The 21,030-nt window shown below is 45.1% G+C and overlaps 2 protein-coding genes and 1 pseudogene across 2 annotated transcripts; 1 reads left to right on the top strand and 2 right to left on the bottom strand.

The window, feature by feature from the left end:
• Positions 1 to 3,458: 3,458 nt before the first annotated feature.
• On the bottom strand, positions 3,459 to 4,861 carry LOC140222756 (uncharacterized; annotated as a pseudogene).
• A 149-nt stretch (positions 4,862 to 5,010) lies between these two features.
• On the bottom strand, positions 5,011 to 7,970 carry LOC117858480 (large ribosomal subunit protein uL18). The gene is made up of 9 exons (XM_034741552.2): positions 7,822 to 7,970; positions 6,933 to 7,005; positions 6,759 to 6,850; positions 6,523 to 6,649; positions 6,353 to 6,432; positions 6,151 to 6,267; positions 5,727 to 5,861; positions 5,440 to 5,609; positions 5,011 to 5,332 (listed from the first exon to the last, which is right to left on the bottom strand). The coding sequence occupies exons 1-9, from the start codon at positions 7,822 to 7,824 to the stop codon at positions 5,218 to 5,220; spliced, it is 912 nt and encodes a 303-aa protein (XP_034597443.1). The 5' UTR covers positions 7,825 to 7,970; the 3' UTR covers positions 5,011 to 5,217.
• An 8,192-nt stretch (positions 7,971 to 16,162) lies between these two features.
• On the top strand, positions 16,163 to 20,659 carry LOC117855463 (uncharacterized). Its single transcript, XM_034737821.2, has 13 exons — positions 16,163 to 16,375; positions 16,457 to 17,281; positions 17,465 to 17,565; positions 17,643 to 17,757; positions 18,219 to 18,296; positions 18,514 to 18,606; positions 18,698 to 18,781; positions 18,867 to 18,962; positions 19,203 to 19,265; positions 19,514 to 19,544; positions 19,841 to 19,887; positions 20,073 to 20,131; positions 20,241 to 20,659. Exons 1-13 carry the CDS (start codon positions 16,307 to 16,309, stop codon positions 20,434 to 20,436), a joined length of 1,857 nt encoding a protein of 618 aa, XP_034593712.1. The 5' UTR covers positions 16,163 to 16,306; the 3' UTR covers positions 20,437 to 20,659.
• Positions 20,660 to 21,030: the final 371 nt, after the last annotated feature.

Below are 21,030 nucleotides of genomic sequence, written 5' to 3'. Positions count from 1 at the left end.
AGATCTTAAAATGGTGGAAGGTGGGTAAGAAAAAACTTGTGAAAAATAGATAGGATTTTCGAGTGGTTCGTGCCTTCGACTTGGATTGTGGGCTTGGGATGATACTGTTTTGGGCAGTTTGGGCCCGACATGGTATTATTTAGAAAAAAAAAATCTATTTTACTTCCCTCACCAATTCACTTTGTCCACCTATCCCCGACAAAAATTGAAACTCACTTTATTCCTCTAAATTTCAGTTGGTCCAATCTACCCTTAAGATTTTTCTTTTTTACTTCTACACGTACATGTTGATTTTAATTTCAGATTTTGTTAGTTGACTTGCAAGTCATAATATGATCTACCATGCTAAAAAAATACATTAGAAATTTTTCATATTCCTTTTGTATATCTAAGATCAATTTCGTATTAAATGTTCGTAATCTATGAAAATAACAAAAAAGTTCTTAGAATAATTTTTAATGTATATATCCACTTACAAAATTTGAACTTAAAATCAACTCATACATGAAGAAATAAAAAAATAAAAACTCATTACGGAGTAATTTGGGTCAACTATTTCGGGGGAGTAAATCGAGCCTAATTTTTGCTTAGGGGATTAAGTGGACTATTCTTGAACAGGTGAGGAGTAAAATGAACTTTTTTCCTATTTAGGAATACATAGTATTTGCCTCTAAAAACATAATGTTAACTTTTAGACTATGTTTTATGCCGGTGCTTTTACCATCGGGTGCAAAAAGATTTTTCAGTTCAATAGACAGATACCCATGGTGCTCATCTTAGCACATGTTGTTTTGAGGTTATTTGAGATTCAGAAGCATCGCCTTTTTTTCTATGCAAACATGAAGTTTTTTATTAAACAATATTATTGAAGCAAAGTCATAATTCAGTAGCCTAAGTGCACTTCAATCAAATAACATCACCATGCTCGCTTCTAAATAGCAACATGTTGTTCCATGTGTGCTTGTCATGGGAGCCTGGCTTATCGATCGCAAGCTATCTCTTCACAGCACAAGCAAATGGAAAGTGGTTTTCAATTGTCATAATACATGTTTTTATGAACATTTTTTGTCTAACAGAACCGAATAATGAAAATGCGATCCAATATTATGTGCAGGTTTATAATTATAATATTGCCTCATACTGGCATATGATTACAACCTCAGAATCACTTGAATCAAAGATCTCAACAATTTTGGTGTCCCTTATTTGCACTAAAGTTATCATATCAATCATGTCTCTCTAAAAAATGGTAGATGAAACAAATTTGGTTAATACAAATGGATATAGAAATTAAAACAAATAAATCCTGAGAACTGCAAACATGGAATTTTTTGCAACATTCTTCTTTTCTAGAGTCTACGCTTACGTCATTTCTCCAACACTAAATAAGTAATGGTATCAGCTCTTGAGATCCATCCAATCTTAACAAATGTACCAAAAATTGGAAAAAATGACAACATGTTTAGAAAAAGAGAGGACAAAGCGCATCATATCTGCAGGTTTGAGAGAATTTAATGAACAGTTCTGATGCATACCTCCGCTTCAGAAAAAAAAACAACACAAGCTGATTACAACAATTACTCTTATTGGATTCAGTGAGGCAATTGTGGCAATATCAACCTATATTTCTTCTCCAGCTGTCCTATAATGGAAGATAAAAACTATAGTAGATAATAAAAATAACACTGCATTTGTATATTGGTGCACGCCAATGGGGAGAATATTAGATAGGACATAGGATGCATGCACTGTTCTTCCACAGGTTGTGCCACCCGAACGCTTATGCAAATAACTAATAAACTTACTTTTTTGATGGACCTGGAATTTTCCACCAATTTCCTTCCTTCGCCGTGGACATGCAATCACATGTGAAAAATAATCAATTGAACAACAGATAAAAAAAAACAATCGGTACATACATGGAAAAGTTAACAAGTAGGTCACATTAAAAAGCACAGCATAATAAAATTGCAAACATAATTGAGCCTTCCCTAGTTAAGTGCAATATAAAACTTAGTGGCTAGATTATTTTGAAACAGACCAGGGAAATCCTTGACAACTATTGTAGAACCAAACATCACTTTAGTAGATTAATTTATTCATGATGTTAATTATTTTAAATTTTTTAGGCTAAACCGTTCGCATATAAGAATAATTTGCTCACGATATGGAATTTTTTTCTCCATGTAGAATTATTAGTTGTCTTGTGGAGCTATTTCATTCACTTTATAGACTAATTTGTTTATAACTAAACTATTTGTTCACTTTCTAGATTAAATTGATCAATGATGTGGACTTATTTGTTAGTGATGTTTAGTTTCTATTATTTGGGTACATCACAATATATATATATATATAAGTCACAAGAACTTTTTGAAACACGGGTAAAATATTTGTAATACTTGGAGGTAGTCTTAGTATGCATTATGAGCGGCATCAGAGTAGTAGGACATCAACCTGCAGTATCAGGACTTCGTTTTTTTTTCATATTATAGAGTATGATGTGGCCCACCCGACAAGACATACCATTTAGCTCCATCCCACGAGTCACCTTTCATTTTATTGTATTCCATCTGTTTTAATTTTGTAAGTCGTTTTATGTTTTCTAGGTATATAATTCTTTTATGCGTCTAGAAAAGATAAAATAACTTACAATTTGAAACAAGTGGAGTTGTAGACTACTCGCACAGTAGGAGAGGAAAGCTAAATGGAATATTAATATTATATATTATGTCGTCCCTACCGAGAAGAAGGGGACAACCCCTAATTAGGGTCGGGGGCTCAGGGTTCTGGGGTTGGACATCACTAGCAGACCTAGAAAAGGGGTTCGGGGGCGATAGGCGCAACACGACAGTGGATCGTTGCCCGATGGTGCAGCGAGGTTGCTGCCGTGGACGTGAGCAGTTCTAGGATAGTAGGCGGGGTCAGTAGCGGCACCTGGAGTGGTTAGGGGAGGGTGGGTCGAGGGGCTGTGGTGGGTGGCGGGCAGCATGGAGGGTGGATGGAGTCACCGGCCGCGGATAAAGGCAAGTGAGGCGGAGGGGTTGTGGATCCATTATCCCGCGATGTGTCGTGGATTAATTTTGTTCTTATATATTGCCATGGGACTATTTTTATACCACTTTGTACTCGCTTTATTAAAAATAAAGTAATTAGCTACTTCTTCCGTTTCAAATTATAGATCTTTTTACAATTTCTACATTCATATTTTTTTTATATTCATATGTATAGACACTGTATCTAATATGGATCTTGCTGTGTTTAAGCTACATCCGAATTCTAATTTGACCCTCTTTTGACAAAACTTCTAAAGGAAATCAATGGGCTTGCCTGCTAGGTGTTAACGCAGAAGTTGTAGATTCTGTCGCAACTTTTTGGTATAGTTTTATGGAAATTACTCACTACCATATCCCATACCAATCAAATACCCATTTGCACAGACATCGCGATAATGCAAGTTCATATTATAAAAGGTGATTCAACAAATACATAGGAGTGCCTGCTGCTGCTCAAGGTAAAATAGACTACGGTTACATCCAGAATGCGGCATGAGAAAACTCTAGGGTATTTTTGGACAGCGCATAGGATCTGTTGGTGCGGTAAATCTTAGTTTTTAGCTCACCCTTATGGTGATACTTGAGGCCAAACAAGGTGACATGGAGCACGGCGTCGAGAACGTTCTTACTACGCAGTGCGTTCTCGACGAGGCAAAATTTGCTGTCACCCATGTACGTAAGAGTGGCCGTAGGGATGCTTCTCCTCGCCACCGCGACGAAACACAGCTTCTCCTTGAGAATCGTGCACTCCGGCTGCCGCGCCGCCGTGGCGCTGCCGCTGCGTGAGGCAACTGGGCACAAGCAAACGTATCCGCCCTCCTTGCAGTGGAGGCCAGCCAACCCATGCATCTAGCTCACCGTCGAAGTAGGCTTGGCCTCGGAAAGGCAGCGTCCATTCCCCAAGGTCCCGCCACACGCCATTGCTGGTGTCCAACGAGTGGGTACGGCGCCGGTCAGTGGACATGAAGATGGTGCGGCCGTCCGGGTGCAGCGCGTACGAGATGATGGTCTCGTACCCGGTGAATGGGGGCGGCGTCGGTGAGGTATACCAGGACCACGCCATGGTTGGATCCCATGGCCCAACCTGATCGGTGGTGGGTGACCACGACAAGACCTGCAAGGAGGAAGAATGACCGCGCTCATGGAAGACGAGTGTCAAAGCATACAGCTCACTCCGGCGACGCGAACCGGAGGGCAGCATGCTCGGGGAAGTGGTCCTCATGTTGTCGGCGTCAAGCTTGAGGATGCTGTAGCCGCCCTTCCAGTCATCCAGCACCAGATACAGGTGCTTCTTCTTTGATGGCTCCTCGTTCCGCCACCGCCGCTTAGATGGAGACGCCATCAAGACCAACCGGGTCAAGAGAGGAAATTTATTTTCCCAAGGAAGCGTAAGATATGGATGCACACAACCGGATCTGCAAAGCAGAAGGTTTGGTTTATAGATCGAGCGGGCCAGGAGGCGAAGAATCAGTCGTAATTGATGAGACGAGGATCGATTAGAATTCCAGTCGGTTCGTCCTTGCAAACGAAAGCAAATCCAGGGCGCCGGCTGTGGCAGAATGGTTCGCGTTCGCCGTTCCGGGGGAGATGCACCGTTGGATCAGCAACCAAAAGCAGCTAGTGTTATGGACTTCGAACAGTCATCAGCGTTACCGAACCGAAGGAAAACACAAGCAGTCATCAAATTCAAATGAAAATACCACGCTACAGCTGACAAAACATTAGAAGAATCGAAAAAAACACCATCTCTGTTAACTATAGTGGTTCCAGTTAACACTTGCACACTACTGTGGCCATAAAACAAGAGAAGGCAACCATTCAAGATAACACACCCGAGAGCCGACTAAACCCGCCAAATAACAAAATACATTTATAACAGACAATAAGCTACGAAAGAAAATAAACAGACAACAGAGTACTAATTCCAGACAGGCAGCCACAAAACACAAAAGGATTCAGAAGAACCATGTCCAAATGGTAGCATCTTAATTTTAAGATAAGAGTAAATATCCATAACTCCAGCTCAAAACTAAGAGGAACAGCTTTGTTCACATCACCAAACTTAAACAAAAATGCCTGTTGCAGGACTACAGGTAAATAAGTGCCACAGCACAAGTTCAGATCACCACATAAGATAGAACTACTACGATGGGACTACACTTCACTCGTCATCCTCATCATCGTCGTCATCAGCACCACCCGAGGAGTTGAGGGCGTTGAGCCTTTCGACGAGGCTGGCCTTCCTCTGCTCATAGGTCAGCTTCTTGGGGTTGTACCTAAAGGAAAAATAATTGTTAGAGCTATGCAGTTTATGGAATTAAGGTAGGTAAAGGCATCAAGATGTAGACAACAGTTCGCTAGATTGGTGGCTGCCTTGTTATACCTCTTGTGCTCCTTTGGTGGCTGCTTGGTTATCTTGGCCATGGTAGGTTCACCACGGATAGCAGCATGGACCTTCTTGTACAGAGCTTCCATGTCATCAGCCTCAATTCCCTTCTTGATGTACTCACTGAAGTGAGCCTGGTACTTCTCTGGCTCCTCCTCAGCCAGAGTCTGGAAAAATAATAAGAAATAATAGTGGTGAGAATTAGTAAAGACCTCCAAATAGATACCACAATCAACACAAAGGAACAAAGGGTTACAATCTGACAAGCAACATGCACAACTCACCCTCATGTAGTCGGCAACATGGCCACCATAGATGTACTTGCGGTGGATCTCAGCATCCAGGTTCTTCTCATCCTTCTTGAAACCAGCAAACCTCTTGTCACTGTGAGGAATATCCAGACCACCATCCAAAGCACCCTACAACAACAGAATGCAACAGTGATTAATGTTCAATAAAAAACAGTCTTCATTAAAACGTTTCTTAAACATACAACAAAACTATAGCTTAATGAAAATGGGAATGTAAATTCTTTCAGTGCATAAAAGTCTATATAATACAGAAACTTGATGTTGACAAGCCCAAAAAGAAAGTTAAATAGTGATAACATTTATCCAGACTTGATAGAGTTCAACATGTTTCCAACAAGTTTGTTTGTTAAAAGCGCAACAATCAAATTGACAAGCATACAAGTTCGCAGCAGTATACCTTCAGGGCACCAAAGACACGGTTTCCGGTGGTGGTCCTAACAAGGCCAACATCCAAAAGAGCACGGAAAGGCCTCCTCTCATCAGCTGGCTCTACAGAGAAGTCCTCACCAGTGGCCTGAGAACAGAAAGATCAGGCCAAATGCACAACCAATGCAACATCAGCAAACAATAGACCAAAATAACATCTTTATTTTAATTACCTCAACATTGCCCTCATATTCCTGATCCAAATCACGAATCTTGAGCACACGACGAGCCAGAAGAAGCCCAGTGCAGTAGGCTACAAGATGGATGCAGCAAATTGAATCAGACAACATAAATGATTTGAGTTGCAATATGTAGTATACAGATTCTTTAAGAAAAAGAATACCTGCAGCATAGTTGGTCAGACCAACTTCAAGACCATATCGTGGCAGCTCATGGGAATAGGCAGCAGCAAGTACCATATCACCCGCAATACTTGCAGATACGATTTGTGCAGTGATGTCCTTGTTGGTCTAAGGTGATTGTGTTAAGAGATACAATGCTTCTAATGCTCAAAGTGCCATACTAATAAGCCAAAACAAAATAACAGATGCACAAAATGCTTCAATTTAAAAAGGATACAAATCGCACAACAAATCTGTATTTGGGCGTATTGTACTTGTTCTTGTCTTGGTTAATCAACCTGATCCTGGCCCTGTAGTCAGTCTTACCAGCTGCAAACAAGCACAAATAGGTACTGTCAAAAGACACACCAAATAACTGAAATAAGCCATCAGCAGAACAGCCTAAACATACCGCGCCTTCTCTTGAACTTGACTTGGAAACGCTTGAAGTACGCATTGGTCTTCTGGGTCTTGACAAAACCACCCTGCAATTACAATGCAAAGTGCAAGTGAATACATGCACACTTGGAACTTTGAGAACTAACAAGCATTCATATGTATACAAGTGAATCAAACACGCAAGCCAAGAAGCTGATGCATTATTCATCATTGCATAAGTGATGAAAAGGGCACTCGATTGAATTGCCAATTAAACAGTAACAGCACTTGAAGATCGTTCTCGTGGCACTGACAATCAACAGTTTGCTACTGCAGGTATATTACAGATATGCGCACAAGTGTAGATCTAAAGACCCAACAAATAATGCAATGACCGAACGCTGAACGAGATTTTAGACTCAAATAACTTTGATGAACAGGCTAAGAAGAATAAAAATTGCCATAACAGATTCACCCACGTTAACATGAAACCACAAATAACATTCATCGCATAAGCACTAATGACAAAACCAAGCGACTACCGACCCATTCCCCCAAAATAATTTGGGCACATCAAGTCCATTCCCGTCCTTCCCGCTAAACAAAAGTCCATCTGAGATGTAAAAACTCCAGTTTGCGGGTCTATAAGAGCGGAAGTATAAAGTATGCCACATCCAGTTCAACGTCTTCTACTTCTGCCTAACACGCGATATCAGCTAAACAAGAACAACAGCACGAACTCAACGGCCGCCACAAGGCTCCCCTTGCCGCCGCGCTCGCCTACCTCGGCTGCGACCTAAGGGATTCCCATGCCGGAGCCTCGGTGGTGAACAAATCCACCAAACCAAAAGATAGATGCATAGGCGCAGACGCCGCGGTAGACTGGAAAAGCACAAACGGAGCGGAAGGGTTCGGGATCTTACCATCTCGGTTGCCTGCGGTGGCTGTCGAAGCGGCGGCGGCGGCTGCTTCTCCTGGCGGGCGAGAGGGTGGGAGCGGATGGAGAAGGGTAGGGTTTATAAGGGCATGCTCCTCGGGCCCTTTTAACTCCGGGAGAAAACCCTAGCCACCTGGTGGACGGATGGATCCCGTGGCCTGGCTGAAGTGGGCGGCCAGGATCGGTTCGAGGGTGTTCCGAGGCTACATGGGCCTTCCTCGGTGTTAATGGGCTGGGAGATAGAGCTTCGATGGGCCTTTTTTGACCTTTTGCAATGCGGCCATTTACTGAAAAAAAACAGCTGCATAAAAAGCCCATAAAGGGCGTCCGGGAAACCTGCATTTTGGTTGATGGGATTTATAGCAACTCCAAGGGTCTAAAAAAATTTTCCCCAAAACTATCGACTTGGAACTCTACTAAAAAAGTTTCACCCAAAATTATATCATCCAATAGCAGATCCCTAATAATAAACTCCCCCATACTTCAAAATTAGTCAAGGTAGGAGCTCTCAATTACGGCATGACGCCCCAAAGCACCTCGGGGAGTAGCGGGGGTCGTTCGCATCGGCGAGCAAGCCGTCGAGGTCGTCGGAGCACTGCGGGTAGAGGAGGCGCTTGACGAGGACCTCGGCGAGGAGCGCGTCCACGACCTCCTTGCGCCTTCGCCGGCAGCCACACCCTCCTTCCTCTGGGCGTCGCTCCTCCCTGCTGACCTCGCCACCAGCCTACCCTAGCCACTCCACCACCGATTTGCCCTTCTGCTGCATAATCTGCCACCTCCGGTGCACTCCAGTGAGCGACGGTGCAGGCACGAGCGGAGTTGGTGTCGGGCATACACCCCAGGCCCACGAGTAGGCCCTGAACGGCCCACTAAGGGACATACTCGGACATGATCAAGATAAGGATGGTACGCAGCAATAGGCGTATCCTACTCGGACTAGTCTAGTATGCATATGGAAACTACTCGGGTCACACCGAGTAGAACTCTGTAATTGTACTGGACTAGGATTCAGACTTGTAACCTTGCCCTCCCGTGCATATAAGGGCGGGCAGGGACCCCCTCAAACAGAACAACTCCAGTTCATCCAAAATCAATACAACCAAACACACAGGACGTAGGGTATTACGCGATCTAACGGCCCGAACCTGTCTAAATCGTGTTCCTTGCGTCACCATCGACTCCTTGATTCTCGACGGTCCTTACCGCATAAAAGACCACCTAGGGTACTCTTTAGGTGGGTTGCCGGTCTAAAACATCGACAGATGGCGCGCCAGGTCGGGGAACTCGTCGAGTTTCTCAGCGTGAGCTCGATGGCGCCTGTTGTTTTCAAGCCTGTCTTCACCATTGAAGCACGCACAACCTTCGTTTTCGAATCCTTGCTCTGCATCGCCAACGGCGCTGGATCATTTCGGCACCAAATCATCAACGTCTAGGACAAGAAATCGGAGGATTTGGTCAGGAAAGACCAAAATTTCAAAGTCAACAATCCCGAGTTCGACTACGCGTCGGACTCGACCACAGTTCGGACCAGTCGGTCGCAGTCACTTCTCAAATCGACTTCGACTCCAAAATGGTTTCCACACGGACTCCGCAATGCAGCCGAAGTCTACCAAAGTTTCCTCACTCGAACTCTACTCGAACACGGGAACAATGAAGACTGCGACTCCGACTCGGTCTATCTCCCAGAGATACCACTGACAGGACCAGCCCAAGGACTGGTAATTACTTCAGCATCACAAGGCAGATTCGTACACTGGCCAGGATTGAGACCATCTCTCCTTGCTCGCGACTACGAATCGCGCCTTGTCGCTCACATAGACAACCTCCCATACCAAGAAGGCGTCCCACTCACTTCAAGCCACGAGGAAAGCTTCACAGAAATTGCAACATCAAGCTCTGGAAGCTACTACCCAGACATAGAAGTCTTTGTTATTACTCAAAATAACAACCCGGGTACAAGCCAACAGAGAACCCCCAGTTGATTAGCACAAATCGACAATATCTCAGAAGATGAGTCAACAGCTAACGCCCCACAAGATGAAACTTCCGATCAAAGGAACCAAAGAAGGATGTGCAATGCTACTCGGGCTGAGCGACGACAGACGCTAGCTACAAACATTCCCATCACAAACCTCGAAAGAGCATTTGATGCAGTACAGGCTCAAGAACATACCACTCCACTCGCAGCAATTGCCTCTATCAACCTTATATCAACGCTCATACCTCGAGATAGAGACAACGAAGTCACAGCTCAACTTGCGCAGCGCGGCAACGGACTAATCGCACAACTCGCAGAACAAGCTTACAAGCTACTCGACAAAGAATCACCGATCCCGTCTGTTCCCCACATTGCAGTTCATCAAGAAGGCAGTAGAGGTGCCGCAGCCAACAACAACGACGTACAAAGAAACGACAATGAAGTCGTAAACCAGCCCCGGCAACACAGCCAAGGTCTGAGTAAACACAATGCCCGAATATGCCAAAAAGGATGTTGGAGAAGTCAGCTGCACTAACTCCGTAAAAACTCCTCGCCCTACTCGGAAAAACCACGAAATATCAAATTTCAGTGATCTACGAGAAATAATCAACAGTCGGCGTGAGCGAGAAGTCGACAACTACAACTAGTTTCCTGCTTTCACAAATCGGGTAATGAGGATAAGACTACTCGAGAAGTTCAAACTAACAGGAATAACCAAATATGACGGCAAGTAAGACCCAATTCAGTGGCTACGATGCTACTCACTGGCAATCCAAGCAGCTGGGGGCAATAATGACACCAAAGTTATCCACTTTCCCATATGCATGGAACCAGCACCGCTGACATGGCTTGAGTCACTCAAACCTAGGTTAATCGACTCTTGGGTAGATATGACAGAAGCTTTCACCAACAATTATGCTGGCTCCATGGCTAGACCAGGCAACAAGATCGACCTGAGTCAGATAAAGCAGAAAGAAGGTGAAACACTACACGACTACTTGCGACGATTATTGGAAAAGAAGGCTACTATAGTTGACATTTCAGAAACAGACGTCATCGAGTGCTTCCAGAATGGACTCTATGATCGACGAACATACCAAGACTTCAGCAAACGACGACCAGCTAATGTCAAATACCTCAAAGTCATGGTACAACAATGGGCAGATGAAGAAGACAAAGAGCGAGAACGGTTCGGCTCTCATCGCAACCGCGGACGCGACAACAACAACCATGACCAGGATAGAACTCGACACAATGATACTCGAAACAACTTTTCGAGTAATCAAAATTGCAAAAGGAAACCCGACAACACCATTGCTGCCATGACTAACTCCGGGAAAAAGGGATCCCGCAAAAACGATGAAGGGCCAACCTTCACCGAACTACTCAAAAAACAGTGCCCCTGGCACCTGACTAGCAAGCACTCGGCAATAGACTGCTACAGCATGCGCCAAGTCATGCAAGACTTACCCGCACCACCACCGCCTGAAGAGTACAACAAGAAAAAAAGATAAGGGCAAGAATAAAGTCCACAACGATGAAGAAAAAGAAGGCAACTTCCAGACCGCCTCCAAAACAGTTAACGTCATCTTTGGCGAAATTCCAGGCACCGCATCCAAGCGAGCCAGCAAATTCGTACTCAGAAAAATCATGGCCATCGAGCCAACAGATCCAACACCGCTAAAATGGTCAGAAGTACCCATATCCTTCAGCAGAAAGAACCAATGGACAAAATTCTCAGAGCCAGGCCGATTCCCTCTAGTACTTGACCTCGTTGTGACGGGATCAAAGCTGACACAGGTACTCATCGATGGCGGAAGTGGACTCAACATCATTTTCGCCAAAACATTAAGGAAGATGTGCCTCGACGTCACAGAAATGCTCACTCCAACAGATTCACCCTTCTACAGCATCGTACCAGGAAACGCAGCTATACCGCTGGGACAAGTCGTCCTTCCAGTTACCGCAAGCAAGGCACCGTCAACGCCGCAAACCATGGATTTAGGGCAGGGGAGCAAGGACGTGGGCCAAAAAGGCCTCGGGCGACCCTCTGGCGCACGCCTGCACCATCCCCGGGCAAGCTCGAGCCCCATCATCGATGGCGGGCTCTCCTGCGGCTAGCTCTGGTGTGTTTGCTGATGCTCTCGCGCTTATGTCCGCCTTCGGATGGCGAGGCCAGGCCGTCACCGAGGCTGTCAAGGAAGCGGTCGTCTAGGCCGGCGAGAGGAGAGGGTAGAGGGCGCAGGGGATGAGAGCAAAGGGCGGTGGGGGATTCACCGCCCCGAGGCTCGATTCGTAGCCCCCGGTGCTCTGTGCTCCTTCTCTAGCTAATCCCGCCACAGCCGAAGTCGCTGAGTGCCCAAGCTTGAGCCTCTCCGTGGGTGCGGCTAACTCCACCGCGCGGACGAGCTTGACCCTCGAGGAGCAGTTCGGGGCGATTGGGGAAGGATCAGTCTCTCGCATATACGTGGGGCGACAGAGATATTTTTCGCGTCCGCGTATTTTTACGAGAAGGATGGGGGAGCTGTTGGAGGTGAGTTTTTTTCCCCCTCAATAAGGTTTTAGGATAATTTTAAGGGAGATTTTGGAGTTGCTCTTATATAGCTATATCCGCCCATCGAAAAATCAAACCCACAACTGGTTGTTTGCCCCATGCAATGTGAGCTTATTCCATACGGAACCAGCTCCATGCGTGGAATCGGGTCCTATGTAATACGTATAATATGGGGAGAGTGGGAGAGAGAAGAGTGGGATGGGCGCGGATCCCATTTATGAATTCAACCCCTATTTCTATACTCCCTCCATCCCAAATTAGTATTCATTTTGATTTTTCTAAATACAGTATCAAGATATGTCTCTAGAAAAGCCAAAATAAATAATAATTTAGAATGAAGGGAGTACATTGAAGCTAATATAACATGTGATATCTATGGGCCACATCTAAGTAATCGGGGATGGTTTTATACATTGGGATACCCTTAGAAAGGCTAAGCTAAGCAAAGCACTGCCCGTGTATACTTAGAAAATAGGAAGGGATGCGAGGGGAGTCTCATACAGGAGTTGGAGGTGTGGGCTCCTCTCCAACTTTGCACCTCAGAGGAATTAAGATTGAGTTCGAGTAACATTCTCATTTTTCTGTCGGTGACACTGCATACTTTTCTTTTCCTTTACATGCGCTCTAATTCTTCCTCACTCCAGTTGTGGGTTCTCTATGCTTTTACTAGTAGTCGACCGGTGTTAGTGCGGTGCTTGGACTATTTGTATTGTGCTCGCTCTCTATACGAACCAAGCGATGTTGGTAGATCTATTATGGTTTTGGGTTAGCTCATGCGGTCAGACCTCATATGTTATACCTGTCAGTACTAGTAAGCCCCTTCTCATCCTTTTTTATGCAATTCCTGATGTGTGTCAGTACTAGTAAGCCACTTCTCATCCTTTTTTATGCAATTCCTGATGTGGTGCCCAAAGGAATTAGAGGTAGTTAGGATCACGTGTCAGTAGTTAGTAGGAATAGTTAGCTTCAGTACCAAAGGCAAGATCAAAACCTAGGGAGCTTCTTCTTCCTCCTCCATCTCCACCCCTTCTTCCTCTTTTCTTCTTCCTTTTTATCTCTTCCCCTCCTCTTCTTCATTTGCTTTCAATGGAGTTCTTGGACAGTAGGGGGACTAGAGACCCCCTAGCCTCCTTAGATCCGCCCCTGGTTCTTAAGGGAATGCGTCTCTACCAATTCTATATGGTTGTCCTCGCTCATGTCATATCTCTGGGATGAATCAGAATCGCTATTGGTGCACTTCTCGTGAGTCGTGATTCGATTTTCTAAAATACCAATGTAGCTACAATAACGATTTTCTAAAGTTCCAACAGTGCTAAGTCTCCGCATGTACAATAAATATCCACATGCGGTGCAAAGAGCATATCTTCAAAAACGGTAGTCTGTAATTGACCCACAACGTGCAACATTACCCACACCGAGCAACATTAGTGTGGGGCAAGCCACATGATGCCTGCTTCCACATATGAGCATCGGGTCAACAGATGCTAGCACTCAAGCAGTGGCGGAGCTTGTCAATGAATTGAAGGGGAACGGGGCAATAAAGAGAGAAAATTAGAGTTACAGACCAATCAGATGGTAAAAATAAGCTGTTTTTGAGCCAATTTTGAATTCAAGGGCCATGGCCTACCCTAGCCAATGAGGAGCTTCGCCCCTGCGCTCAAACAGCATCGATGCTTGCCAGGGCGAGCTACACGTGCAACTAATCATCACCAATTTGGATCGGAGATTAGGATTAAAGACGAAATAGAGAAGCATGATTGTAAGTTTGCAAAACAAACCCATGTGAAACAGCGTAATGTTCAGGAGTAATTGACGTGGAAAGTTATCATTTGATTTTTAGGCCGTGTTAAATGGTCTAGGCGCATGCTAGGATTTTTTTTTTATCTCTCGTTACAACGCAAGGTTGTTTCATTGTTTGTTAGTTAAATTCTAAACTAATCTATGTCGATGTAGAAGTTTGTCAGTGGTGCATCGAGATCGAAACAGACGGGACCTTTATACCGAGCGTGGGGCTAACGAGTCGGCGTCTCAGGTCCAACACAGACTACACAGTACTCCCATCGGCCCACCTCTTCACGGTCTCATCTTCTAGGTCCAACGCCAGTGCTCCCATCGGCCCACTTCTTTACGGTCTCATATTCTTCTAGGTTTCCTCTACCGTCTACCCCGCTTGCCAAGTTGCCAACGCCGCTGAGGACAGAGCAATGGTCTCGAGGTCTAAACTCCGACTCCCTCCTCCCTCTAGATCCCGGATCCGAAACGAGTTATCATGGGCTTGGAGTTGTCGTTGCCCACAAATCCCAAGCTAGCCAAATACAACCAATGAAACTTAAATGTACGAGTTACCACAACCTTGAGGAGTTGTACACTTGTTGATTCATGGACCATCTATCTCGAATCACATTTAACAAGTAGATCCTGTAAAGAACCTCCTCAGCTGATTTGGCAATAAAAAGACGAGGGCCATCTGTGGGTTGTACGTGCCCTAAGTGGCTTGGGCTTCTCGCGGGTGGTCAATGCCGACCACTGCCCTTCACCTGCTCGAAAGAGATCATAGATCCAATTATTGTTAAGAGATACACCCTCCGTTCTGGTTTATATGATGCTTGTTAGCTCAAAATTGAGCTAATCAACATCGTATACGTACATAGGGAGTATAAGACACGGATAAAAACTTGTCCATTAAATAGGGTTGCACAATGAAATGAAAATAAAAATAAAATAAGTGAAATAGATAAAAAGAAGAGGAAATCAAATAGTACCTGTGCAATATTATATTTTGAAAGGCCTAAGCAATGAGGCTTGAGTATTCAAAAGTGAGGCTTCCGTATTTGATATCAAATAGTATGTGTGTCCCAAATTACTTTTCACTTTAGGTTTGTTCTAAGTCAAACACTCAAACCTATCTAATTTTGACCAAGCTAATAGAAAATATAATTATATATAACATACCAAATAAATTCACTATCAAAATATATTTTAGGGTGGATTGAATAAAAACCAATTTATTGTTATTCATATTATTATATTTTTAATAAATTTGGTCAAATTTGGACAAATTTGATTAGAACAAACTTAAAATAAATACTCACGTCGTCCCAAATTGTAAGCCGTTTTGACTTTTCTAGATATATAGTTTTTACTATGCAGCTAGGTACACGTCATGTTAGATATATAGCAAAAATTATATATCTTTCGAAAAGTCAAAAAGTTCTATAATTTAAAATAGAGGGAGTAGTAATTTGAGAAGGATTGGAGTATCCATCAAAATCTCTTCGAAGCACACTGCTGAACTACACTAGCATTGCTTCTTTCTTTCCCCCGGACTGCACTAGCATTGCCAAATTAAGATACACGGTTGGCGGGTGTTTTGCGCTGTTCGCGTTGATATATAGGTAGAAAAAGAGAGCCGCAGTCGTGAACCAGAAGAGATCTTTCACGTTTCACCGTGACGCCAGCGAACGAGCAGCCAAAAGTAGTCCACCGATCATGCTCAACCGTGAGAGAGTCTGCGACACTCCCCAGGCACGCAGCCATCATCGGTTGGAGCCTTGGAGGAGCAGGAGCTGCAGCCCGTAGGAGAGGACATCTGAATGTGACCGGCGGCAGGGAGGTGCCAAGGACATCTGAATGTGTAGCGCGTGTAGCGCTGCGCTGGTCCGGGGCCCACCACACGCCGAATCTCTGAACACCAATCCGCGCAATCCCGGCAAAATCCGCACCCCCGCTCGCCGTCGCACCGGCTCCACTCGTCCCGGATCAACCACCTCCTCCACACACACACACACACACACACACACCCGCGCCGGGAGACACGTGCCCGTCCCGTGTGTCTCCTCCGGCCTCCAACCCAACCAGCCCTCCTCCGTCCCGCGGCGAGCCGGCGACCGTGCCCCTCCTCGAGGCAACGAAAACGGATGGGAGCGGCAGCCTGACGCGATGAGCCCGCCCGCCATGCTGCTGCCCGTCGTCTGCTCCGCCGCGCCCAGCTGCTCCCCGCTCTGCCCGGTGCGGCCTCGCGGATCACCCGGTTCGTAGCGGCTTCGCTTGCCGTCCTCACGAGCGCTGACTGCGTTGCGTCCTTGGCAGGTGACGGCGTCGCACGTCGCCGCGCGGGTGCCGCGGAGGGTGGACGTGGGCGCCGCGCTCAGGTCCTACGCCGACCCGCTCGTCGCGCAGGTGCCCGACCGCCCGCCGCTCGCCGACTCCTCCATCCTCTCCCCCTACCCCGCCGCGCCGGACGACATCGTCCGGGGCTTCGCCGGCGGCGCGCCCGCCGAGCTGCCCAGCGCCGGCCACGGCGCCGACGCGCTATGCTGCGCCGGGACCGACCAGCCGCTGACGTTCGTCGCGGGCCTGGCCGCCCCCGACCAGACCATTGCCGCCGCCGTGGCCGGCTCGGCCCCCAGCGACGCCGCGGAGCGGGCCCTGTCGGACGCGCCGTTCCCCACCACGTTCCCGTCCGACGCGTCCGAGGTCGAGGACTCCGTGGCCAGGCTCATCGACAAGCTCGGCAAGCAGGTGTTCCAGGCGGAGGACGCGCTCACCGAGGCCTACGACAAGCTCAGGCTGTCGGCGTACGACGCGCTCGGGGCGTGGAGGAAGACGGTGCGCGACGCGGTCGGCGGGCTCAAGGCCTCGGTCAATGCCAGTAAGGAGCAGGCCGCCGGAGGGGTCACGGACGCTTCCGGGGCGTTGCAGGAGAAGGTGGCCGGAGCTGGCGCTGTGGCTGTTGATGTTCTTAGGAAGGCGATTGTTGCTGCAGAGGATTCACTGAGCAGTGCGGCAACATTTGTTGTGTATTCTTACGGATCCGCGAAGGAGTCTTTGCCACCAAATGTTAGAGATTTGTTGAGCTCGTCTGAGGAGAAAGCTAGTATAGTTTTGAGACCAATCGGAAATGCTCTTCAACAGGTATGTTGGCCCAAGAACCTAATTGCATTAGTCCTTGTTCTAGTGCTCTTCTCACTGGGCATGCATGAGTGAGCTGCTAAACACCACCCACATATCCCATTTGCATGAACATTCCACAACGAAGCTCATTGAGTCATTGTTAACTAGCAATTGATAGACTTTGCTGCATCTCCAATGATTCAGGTATATGTAATTGTTGAAGGTGTTGAAAAGAATGTTGGTTTGGATCCAAGTGATCCTATTGTTCAATTGGCAGTTGTGCTTGGAGGTTCAGTGACAATAGGGTAAAGGAAGATTTCTTAACTTTGCCTACCTCACCTCTAGCTGCATCAAAGTTACATCTAATTTGGCTACATTGTAGGGCATCATACTGGCTATTCATATATGGTGGTTATTCAGGAGACCTATCACCTGAATCAGCATTCGAGCTACTGAAAAATGATGGCAAAGCCGTACTTATCGATGTTCGGCCTGAGGCAAGATATTGTAAATCTCATTGGCCTTTTCTTTCTTTCGTGTCCTTTTTCATCTAAGCTCTCTTCTGAATCCAATTCAAATGCTAGAGAGCATTATTTATTGCTTATTAATTGTTATTAGTGTATTGGTGGTGCTTCAGTAAAACAGTCACTGACAAACTTTTGGTTCCAAGAAATAATAGATCTAACTGGCCTTTTCTTTCTTTCATGTCCTGTTTCATCTGGGCCTCCTTTGGATTCAGTTAATAAATCATATCATTTCAAATTGCTAGAAAGGAATATTTAGTAGTCACCTTCTGTCTTGTTCCTACAGTACATCAGTTTACTGCCAAGTTATTTATTCCTTTCATGCTATTTCTTGCAACAAATTTATTTAGTGCAAGTATAGTTACTGGAGGTTTTTGAAATGTTTTCTGTAGCGTAGGATGCGATCAAGCTCACTATCAGATTGTGTTATGTAGGATTTGAGGGAAAAAGATGGTGTTCCTGATCTACGCCTTGGGGCTAGGTCTAAATATGCAAGTGTAGCTTCACCTGAGGTATGTCTTATTTCAGCTAAAAAATCCCCAGTGGTACTTGATTATTCTTTTAATCACTCAGTGATTGCTGGACATTTCCTATGTATGCTTACACTGAGTTTCATCTCCATTCATAAGGATTAAGTGTTTCATTGTAATGAGTGTCCTTCATGTCACGCTAGCAGGGGCTGCTTTCATAGGTTCTCTGATAATTATTTCATTTGATTATCTTCTTTAGATCACAGGCCCAATAAAGAGCATGCTTAAAGGTGGAAGAGATATTGATGATGCCTTACTTGCAGTTGTCATCCGAAACTTGAAATTGGTTAAGGTACGCTATTAGAACTGAGGCATAAACTTTGTATCTGCCTTCTGATATTTCTTCACAGTAAGTTATAATATGTTTTTTTCTGCCACTGTAGGGTGATTCAAAGGTCATAGTTATGGATGCTAATGGAGCTCGATCAAAATCTATTGCTAGGTTACTGAAGAAGCTTGGTGTGCAGGCAAATTTCGAATGCTTTTTGTGTTTACTATTAGTTCGGTGGCATGCATCCTCGTCCCTGTCTGAATTTGAATATTTTGTTGCAGCGACCTTACCTGGTTAAAGGTGGTTTCCAAGCATGGTCAAAGAACCTTCGTGTCAAAGAGCTGAAGCCTGAGACCGCATTAACGGCAATAAATGAGGTAAAAAGAATCAGAACCAGAAACTCACCTGTTAAGCAGAAGGATTGCGCCAGTCATGTAAATCTTGTCATACTCCAAATCATGTTTAGTATCATTTATCACTCTGATCTATCATTTAAATAGTTCATCTAGATCTTAGCTCTTGTGAATAGACATTTAAAATTGTTCATAAATTAATGATCTACATAATTGTACCTTTTTATTGTTGATCACTCACATTATTGTCTTGAACATACGCAGGACGTTGAGGAAATCTTCGAACAAATAAAGCCCACCCCAACTCTTGTGTTTGGATCTCTTCTGGTAGGTCACTGGTCTTATTCTGATTTTCTTGCCGTTTGCTCATGTTGGCACACTGTCATGCTGTTCCTGAATATATTGCATTACATTTTGTCAGAGCTAGTGCCATTACAAGTTCAAGAGTATATACAACACAGAACACCTTCATTTTACCTTCGATTTGTCTTTGTAGCTCTTAGATGCATTATTCTTTTTCCCCTGAAACAGTTGGATGCTTTCTTTTCTTGATAAATTTCTCTCTTTTTTGACAGGGCCTCTCAGCACTTTCCTATGCTGTACTAGGTAAGTGTACCAGTAAACTATGTTGTCGTATGATTCGTACATTGCTTGGTTAAGAGACGCATGATGTGATACCAGAACAGTTTTCCTGAGTCCAACCCTAGAAAAGTAGCCCCTTGTGTTCATGAGAGTTAAATACAAGCCACATCCTTTTTTTCTGATTTCTTGATGCCAGTTCACCTAAACACTTCCGTTTATCTTCTTTTGGCTCGTCCATGATGTATACTTGTTGCTGGGTCTTTTAAAATCTGATTGGAAGTCAATTATAATTAACTGAATATTGATCACTGTGTCTGCAGAATGGGAGACGACTCTGCAATACATTGCCGTTCTAAGCATTGGGCTGGTATGTAGTACACTTGACACACAACCTATTTGTTTGTTCAATATGTATGCATCTACATTTATGGAAGACAATATTACAATATAACTCTGCAATTTTATATCACTGTTAGCTTCAAATATATATATCCACTTGAGAAATGTGGCAGCAAAACAATTTACCTTAAACTTTCTATTATTTTTTGATAGACTATCTACTCACGGTTCTCTACATACGAGAGCTCCGAGGATTTGGAGCAAGACCTAAAGTAAGCTATCCTGGAGTTTGTATCCGTTTTTGTATCAAAGTACCTGTCCTTTTGAGTTGATTCCAAGTCCAAGAACAAAAAGATCATTACAACTTCTCTCTTTGCCTAGGCTGTTGCTGTCTCCAGTACAAGTAGGAGCGGAAGCATTGTCATGGGCAGCTAAGAAGATAGAGCCGAACAAGGTGGGCCTGCCAACGTCCCCCTCCACGACGGCGGTGAAAGACCGGGTTCTCCAGGCGGCGGCGAAGCACGAGTCGCAGCCATCTGACGCCGACGAGCCGTCGGCCCAAACAGCCGAAGCATGAGGTTGGTGGTCAGCTCCAATCTGCGCAGATGAATTTGAACTCGGTCGGTAAACACTCCGGTATTCTGTGAGTTTGATGGTGTTTCTGAGTTGTAAAGTAATCGATGTGAGTCGGAGTCACGGTAAGCAGCTGTAAATTAACGTGTAAGCAGCATTCGTAAGTTGTTACGAACTTGTGTGTTAGCAAGAGAGGATGCCAACGTTCCTGAGCGTGCCTTCGATCTTGTGCCTGTCTGTTTTTCACGCAATCCGGCTACTCCGGTGTCAGCTCCGGCGACAGCCTTTGCTGGTACGAAAAATTCATGCTGGAGAACTTGTTGAATGAGCTTGAGCTCAGACGCTCGGTGAAAACAAGTACGGGTATCTCTCTTAATTTCGTGTCACCTTGTGAAATGCTGCTCGGCTGAACAAGTACAGTAACGATTTTAATCCCGGGGTCCCTCGGTGAAATACTGAATGCCGCCCAGCTAACCGCGGGCACTATTTTTTTTCAGGGAAATTTCATCCGCAGGACATTGAATTTTTGTGATTTGGTCTCTGAAAATTTGTTTGCCTCCAGGACTTTAATACTAGTGCGATACCAGTTCATTTTTTT

The sequence above is a fragment of the Setaria viridis genome, chromosome 5 (assembly GCF_005286985.2).
Source record: "Setaria viridis chromosome 5, Setaria_viridis_v4.0, whole genome shotgun sequence".
Taxonomy (NCBI): Eukaryota; Viridiplantae; Streptophyta; class Magnoliopsida; order Poales; family Poaceae; genus Setaria; species Setaria viridis.
Note: the sequence above shows the minus strand (reverse complement) of the source record. Positions and strands in the feature narration are given on the sequence as shown.

What these genes read in the sequence shown, in the direction of transcription:
- LOC117858480 (XM_034741552.2), bottom strand. An exon ending in TCTGACCAACTATGCTGCAG is followed by an intron (nt 6,433 to 6,522) that starts GTATTCTTTTTC and finishes TCCATCTTGTAG; the next exon opens with CCTACTGCACTGGGCTTCTT. An exon ending in AATATGAGGGCAATGTTGAG is followed by an intron (nt 6,268 to 6,352) that starts GTAATTAAAATA and finishes TTCTGTTCTCAG; the next exon opens with GCCACTGGTGAGGACTTCTC.
- LOC117855463 (XM_034737821.2), top strand. Translation starts at nt 16,307, where the DNA reads ATGAGCCCGCCCGCCATGCTGCTGCCCGTCGTCTGCTCCGCCGCGCCC. An exon ending in TCGGAAATGCTCTTCAACAG is followed by an intron (nt 17,282 to 17,464) that starts GTATGTTGGCCC and finishes CCAATGATTCAG; the next exon opens with GTATATGTAATTGTTGAAGG. An exon ending in GGAGGTTCAGTGACAATAGG is followed by an intron (nt 17,566 to 17,642) that starts GTAAAGGAAGAT and finishes GCTACATTGTAG; the next exon opens with GGCATCATACTGGCTATTCA.